Source organism: Centruroides sculpturatus, unplaced genomic scaffold (assembly GCF_000671375.1).
Source record: "Centruroides sculpturatus isolate CEXI.00-Female unplaced genomic scaffold, Cexi_2.0 scaffold174, whole genome shotgun sequence".
NCBI lineage: Eukaryota > Metazoa > Arthropoda > Arachnida > Scorpiones > Buthidae > Centruroides > Centruroides sculpturatus.
In genome coordinates this window covers 775,476-783,111 of record NW_019384420.1, presented here as the reverse complement: position 1 = coordinate 783,111, position 7,636 = coordinate 775,476, and the positions used below count along the sequence as shown (strand labels likewise).

At 35.9% G+C, this 7,636-nt stretch overlaps 1 protein-coding gene across 1 annotated transcript; it reads left to right on the top strand.

Annotated features, from left to right (window-relative positions):
• The first annotated feature begins 5,949 nt into the window (after positions 1–5,949).
• On the top strand, positions 5,950–6,654 carry LOC111619363. Its single transcript, XM_023361072.1, has 2 exons — positions 5,950–6,356; positions 6,474–6,654. Exons 1-2 carry the CDS (start codon positions 5,950–5,952, stop codon positions 6,652–6,654), a joined length of 588 nt encoding a protein of 195 aa, XP_023216840.1.
• The last annotated feature ends 982 nt before the right edge of the window (positions 6,655–7,636 follow it).

Genomic DNA, 7,636 nt, shown 5'->3' with positions numbered 1-7,636 from the left:
GAACATCCCCCTAAAAATGTATCACCCCCACAGGATTCCTTCGTGAAACAGGGAACTAACGGAAGCTCGGCACTCGGTAAATAGGTTAAGAAGGCAATATCAGTGTGCACATGACACGCAGCTATCAAACTTTCGGGATAACTACCTGGAAGCTAGGAAAAACTATCAAAAACTGATTAAAAACTCTAAAACTGCATCTTGAAAAAACTTCTGCACAATGGAGGAAAATCGCAATTCTTGGTCATGCATATATAAACTTCTAAAGAAAGACTTTAATACCAGTATACCTAAATTAACTATAAAAAAATTCAGCGGGCACGCCCCTCTGTGCAACAGTAGCGTCGCAAGGGCTTTCACATAAAATATATTTTTGGACAATTTATTAAATAACGACAGTAACTATGATAAAATGATACTAGAAAACATTGATAAACATTACTGCCAAGATCCCCACCCACCCTTAGAACTTTTCAACATTAACGAGATCATTTTGGCCCTAAAAAGCAACAAAGCTCCCAGCCACGACTTTATCACGGCAGAGATTATCAAGTGGATACACGAAGCTTCCCCTAGCATCCTCCTTAGAATATTTAACCTACGTCTCTCGTCAGGCAAATTTCCAGACACCTAAAAATTGGCCCTAGTAAAACTAATCCCAAAACCTAATAAAATCCTAAATAACCTTAAATCGTTTATACCCATAAGCCTACTCCCAATATTTAGGAAAACCCCAGAAAAACTCTTTATCAACCGAATAAACTACCACCTTAACCAGTCAAAATTTTTAAATTCAAATCAGTTCAGATTTAGGCCATGTCACAAGACCGTAGACCCCCTGCTAAGAGTTAAAAATGTAATGACAAACGCCCTTAAAAACAAAAATATTTGTCTAATCATCAGCTTTGATATCACCAGCGCCTTCAATAGAGCGTGCCCCCTTTAATACTCCACGAGTTGAAACGTGCAAACATACCAAAAATTTGTTTGCGCTCGCGCGTAATTACATCATTAACAGGAAGGCGACCCCCTTTTACTACAACTCCGGTTTTAAAAAAAAACATCAATTAATTGGTTGGTTAACTTTTACTGACACAAAAGCCATGCAGGCTATACTGTGCCATGACACATGGTACAATTGGAGAAATAAAATAAATAGAAAAACACATATATACACAAACGACACATACAAATTTAACCATTACAAAGCCAATGGTAATATAAATATAAAATCTAAATTATAATAAATAAATAAATAAACAACAACAACAAAAAATATATACACAATAGTTTAAATAGGCAACATAAAGTAAATAAAACTGTACAATAAATAAATCATCAAATTTCTCTATATATATTAATGACTTTCAGAAAGTCCAGTATATTACCCAGATTTGGCCTCTGGCCCAAAATGTCTCTAAAGCTTGCATTTCTGAAATGCTGTCTGCAATTCTGATCAAAAGCAACACAGTTGCTAAATATGTGTTTAACACTAACAGTACAGTTGCAGTACTGACATACCTGTTCATCATCTCCCTTCAAAAAGTATTGATGAGTCAGTCAAGTGTGTCCAATTCTCAAACGAGTAAAGACAACCCCAGATCTCCTCTCATAAAATTTCTTGTGTGTCCAATTTTCTATCAAAGGCTTTATCTCGTATAGTTTATTGTAAATTTGTGTATTCCACATATTTTGCCATTTCTCTGCTAGTCATTTTTTAACAACTAGCTTCAAATCACTTCCTTCGATAGGCATTTCATGCTGTGAGAAACTAGCTGACTTTGCTGCTGCATCAGCTTCTTCATTTCCTCTTATTCCTACATGGCCTGGGACCCAACAAAATTTTATAGAGAAATGCCTTGCAACAAGATGACAAATTAGTTTCTGAATTTTAAAAACTATAAAGTGAAAACTAGGTTCATATGAGATCAAAGCCTGAAGTGCACTAACTGAGTCAGTGTAAATCACGCAGCAATGATGACCTTTTCTATTTATGTATTTTAGGGCTAAATAAATAGCCTGCAACTCTGCAGAAAAGATGGAAAAATTCAATGCTATTTGTTCTGCCACAATTTCATTTTGGCAAACAAAGGCTAAGCCAACATAACTATCTGATTTTGATCCATCAGAATAAAAAAAAAAACAAATTCCTGTCACGATTTTGAATTTCTGCAAAGTGCTGCCTGTAGACACAGTCTGGCATGGTTTCTTTAGGAAACTGCTTCAAGCTTAAATCAACATCTATCACTGGGTTTGACCAAGGTAAAATACTATTAACCTCAACCTATCAGATGTTGCTTGTGTTAAGGTCAATCGTGCTGCTTACATTCTCCATTCTTAGTTCGAATGTAGAAACACTACTTGGACAAGCTTTAAATAACCTTTTCAGCTGAGTATCTAATACTGTACAGTCAGATGTCAAGGTCACTGTTTAATTGCATTGAGCAGAATGTTGTCCTAGATATTTAACAATCAGTTTTGTCAAAACTGTTTACTTTTAATTCCTTTGTTATAAATTATTTCCACTTCGGTTATGAAATTGCTTTTATCACGTATTAAATCGAATTGTTTTAAATGATACTTTTACGAAGTTAATGAATTAAAAATACAATGACAATTTCTTTCCTTCAAGAAATATTTATTGATTATACATGTCAACTTTACAAAAACGTTTTCATATCTCTACATCTATATTATATATATACTAATAAAATATATTGCCGTTTTATAAACAGATGTTATTGTATGCGATTTTTTTTATTATATTGTATTTATATTTATATTATATTCGAATTGACCCGTTTATAACTTGTTAATATTCACGGATAACATATTATTTCATTTCTTTACTTCTATACTCCTTGTAAATATGTGAAAATTAGTTTTATATCCTTAAATGTATTTTCCGTTTATGTGTTGTCACGTTTAAAGTGCGTACGGATTAAGTTTTTCAAGTTGAGAGACAAAACACGAAGTGTATTGGTCTGTTACTAACCAATAAAACAATGGTAAATATCCTTGAACATGATTTGTTAAAAGGTGTTAGCCACGCCTTGTTCTACTTGCTTGATTGGACATTCGTGTATGTCACACCCTGCATAAACCGTATTGGCCGTGAATCGTTATCGAACTATATCTAACTTGCGAATCAGACATAACAAATATATGTAAGCGACCAATCTGCCAGCAATGCACATTAACCCCTTCATTAGAAAGCTTCTTTCGAAATCACGCGCTAAAACATGTATACCTTTTGATTAATTAAACCATTTTCATTACAAATGTAAAAAAGTGGGTATATTTATTATTTGTAATTAGGGTTTCTCATTACCCGGTCTTTTACTTGTCCCAAGATTCCGGGATAACAGGGAATTGTTACTCGGGATCCCGGGAAATCCCGGGACAAAATTAATTACTTTTCATATATACAAAATATTATGTAATCAAATGATATAATTATTTTTCGTTTTTTAAAATAATTTATGACGTTCTGGAACCTCAAAAATGATATTAATAATGCTGGGTAAGATGTATATTAAAAATTACTTTTGAATAACGTAGAAATGTTCACATATAAAAAAAATTAATACAGTTTGCTGGAAACTGCATACAACAACACCAACAATATTCTTTGAATTGACGTAAAAATTTTAAAATATGAACTTAGATCAAACTTCTAACTTAAATATTAGTTTTCGGTTTTAAATAAAATATAATAGAAAATATTGTAAATGTTTACAAGATTTATAAAGCAAAGACGGCCAATACTCCGATCACTCAATGTAATTCTTACTTTATTAATAAAAAGCCTTGCTACCGAGAATGGCCTTTCCGATTCAATTGATGTGAGTGGAATCGTGTTTAATGCATTTAAGAGAAGACAAATATTATGTGTTTTTCACCAGTATCCTGAACGATTTCTAGTTCGTTTTCGAAATTGTAGTATTTCTTTTGTTCTCTAGTATTCTTGATTTGTCTACCTCGACTGCTTTAATAGAAACATCATAGCCCAATAATTCGGCAGTTCGTTTGTCTTTAATAATCAGGTTAAGAAGAGAAACTTCATACTTGCAGACTTCGTACTCGTTTGTATCCTTGCCAAATTTGCACAACTTGGCACTACGCAGTTACTGAAGCTACTGGGCATGGTTAAAAATTAGGACAGAGTAATCAATTATTCCACATTACATGTAAAGAATTTTGAGAGTCTTGCCACAAATAATCTACGCAATGATTATTGACCATTTGTGACATGCCATAGCCAGCAAAAATGTTTAAAATATAATAAGTAGGTTTAAAAGTAATAAAAACAAATGCATTTCGACAGTTTCTGAGTTAAATACGCTTTCTATATACCAAATTTCCTCAATGGTTACACAAAGTCAGAAAAAAGTGACTTTTTAAGAAATTTGCGGGATATCCCGGGATGAGACAAATTTCCCGGTTTAAAACGACAACCGGGATCCCGTTTGAGAAACCCTATTTGTAATATGTGGACAATGGTTTCTGATTGGCCTCTTTCCCGGATAAACAACTTTACAGGTAACTTCATGCCTGCAACGATGTCGTTCCCGTAAACATTCTATGTGACGCGTGGGAAGGTTCCATTCGTAGATTCGATCACGTTAAATATAAAACATAATTAAAAACATATGAACGGAAATTAAATTATATAAAACTAGTTATTACGTAAGTAGTATAGAATGAAACAAATGACATATCATGTGATCCGTGAATAATCACCAATTATACAAAGCTCGATTCGAATGTNTCCTTGCCGAATTTGCACAACTTGGCACTACGCAGTTACTGAAGCTACTGGGCATGGTTAAAAATTAGGACAGAGTAATCAATTATTCCACATTACATGTAAATAATTTTGAGAGTCTTGCCACAAATAATCTACGCAATGATTATTGACCATTTGTGACATGCCATAGCCAGCAAAAATGTTTAAAATATAATAAGTAGGTTTAAAGGTAATAAAAACAAATGCATTTTGACAGTTTTTGAGTTAAATACGCTTTCTATATACCAAATTTCCTCAATGGTTACACAAAGTCAGAAAAAAGTGACTTTTTAAGAAATTTGCGAAATATCCTGGGATGAGACAAATTTCCCGGGAAATGTCCCGGTTTAAAACGACAACCAGGATCCCGTTTGAGAAACCCTATTTGTAATACGTGGACAATGGTTTCTGATTGGCCTCTTTCCCGGATAAACAACTTTAAAGGTAACTTCATGCCTGCAATGATGTCGTTCCCGTAAACATTCTATGTGATGCGTGGGAAGGTTCCATTCGTAGCTTCGATCACGTTATATATAAAACATAATTAAAAACATATGAACAAAAATTAAATGATATAAAACTAGTTATTACTTAAGTAGTATAGAATGAAACAAATGACATATCATGGGATCCGTGAATAATCACCAATTATACAAAGCTCGATTCAAATGTAATATTTAGATTTAATCGATATAATGAAAACATATTCACATACAATAAGATCTGTTTATAAGATGCCAATATATTTTATTAACATATATGTAATAAAGATGTAGAGATAAGAAAACGTTTTTGCAAACTTGAATTGTGTATAATCAAGCAATGTTTCTTGACCAATAGAAATTGTCATTGCAATCCGAAGGGCTCTGATATCTGGACTGGTTGATTTCGGCATTGCGACCGAATTACTCCAGGACGGTTGCAAAGCGTTCATATACTTGTCGCACCGGATATGAATGCGCCTGTAATGGTAGATAGGTGCGGACCTACAAATTACCATGTCTGCATGCAGAATACCGATTAATTATATCGTGGAATATTTGTATGCCACAATATATTCCATTTACTTGTATTCCACGATATATCACAAATATTTCTATTCCACGATATATTCCAAATATTCCAGGATATAATGCCGATTAATCGGTATTCTGCATGCAGACATGGTAATTTGTAGGTCCGCACCTACCTACCATTACAGTCGCATTCATATCCGGTGCGACAAGTATATAAAGGCGTTGCAACCGTCCTGGCGTAATTCGTTTGCAATGCCGAAACCTGTTAGTAAGGATATCAGAGAGTTAGTAATACGTCATAACCAGGAACACAAAACTGTCGCCGAAATTAGCAACATTCTTCACATATCACCGAGAACTGTCTCTCGAATAATTAAGCTGTATCGAGAGACGAATTCCCTGTCTCCAAAGAAGTCGACGGGCCGACCCAGGAGTACGACTGCAGAACAAGATGCTCAGCTGGCGTCGACCAGTCGGGCGGATCCGTTCGCTACCTCCACCATGCTCCGAGAGCAACTGCACCTGAATGTGTCAAAGGACACTGTCAAAAGACGGTATGTAACATTTGTATGATAGTAGTCACAAGTCCTTCGAATACATTAGTAACATGTTCTTGCATATACAGAAATGTAGAAAGCAGGATATTACATATATATTTATTTCATTAATAGGTTGAGAGAAAACAAGTTGTTTGGAAGAAGAGCGGCACAAAAACAAAACCTGACCCCAGCCAATAAACTTGACCGGCTCCGGTTTGCAGAAGACCACATCAATTGGACAGCCGACCAGTGGTCGGCTGTCATCTTTTCGGACGAGAAGGTCTTCTGCTCCGAGAGTACCGAGACCGTTTGAGTGTGTCGCCCGCCTTCCACACGGTACGACGAACAATACGTGTGGCGCACCCAACGAAGCGGTCGATTTTCGTTATGTGAGTATTCATAATTTGTGTATTTGTCATGAGCCTTGCAGGCTATTAATTTGTTGTTTTAAACCGGAATTTTCATGTGTTATACAGAACAACCTGAATGTGGACTTTTCTGTTTGCAGGTGTCTGGGGTTAGATGAGTGCCGCAGGGCCGGGAGAGTTGGTCACGGTCGACAGAAACCTGAACACCGTACAGTACGTCGAAATTTTGGAAGACGTGCTGGTACCATCAGTAGCGGCCCTGTACGGCTAAGAGCCATTCTGGTTCGTCCATGACTGCTCCCCGGTCCATACAGCCAAAATAACGACGGACTGGATACAAGTGCATTCTCAGGTGCAGGACATGCGGTGGCCTGGGAGAGGGACTGATATGAACCCAATAGAAAACATCTGGAGTGAGCTAGTTCGCGAACCTATTCAGGCGTCGACTCCCAGCGACCTTTGGCAAGTCGTCCAAGGTTGTTGGGAGAACCTATGATCAGGCATACTTTGTGAAACTGTTGTGGCAAGTATGCCTGATCGCCTGAATAAGGTCGCGAACTTAGCTGGCTATTGGTCAGGATACTAACCCTCTCCCAGAGTAAGGATATGGACGGACCCTATCGTCAGCTGAGCATCATCTTGTGCAGTCGTACTCGTGGGTGGACCCGGCGACTTCTTTGTAGACAAGGAATTAGTCTCCCGATGCACTTTAATTATGCAAGAGACAATTATCGGTGATATGTGTAGAACATTGCTAATTTCGTGCACAGTTTTGTGTTCCTCCTGGTTTTGTAAATAGATTGTAAATTTGTAAATAGATTGTAAATTTTTTTGTAAATAGACTTTTTTTTTTTGTAAATAGACTTTTTTTTTGTAAATAGACTTTTTTTTTGTAAATAGACTATTGTAAATAAAACCTATTAGTCA

Bases quoted from the DNA above. Each gene is read 5' to 3' on its own strand.
- LOC111619363 (XM_023361072.1), top strand. From the start codon at position 5,950: ATGGTAATTTGTAGGTCCGCACCTACCTACCATTACAGTCGCATTCAT. The intron at 6,357-6,473 runs GTATGTAACATT...TTTCATTAATAG, and splicing joins AAGGACACTGTCAAAAGACG to GTTGAGAGAAAACAAGTTGT.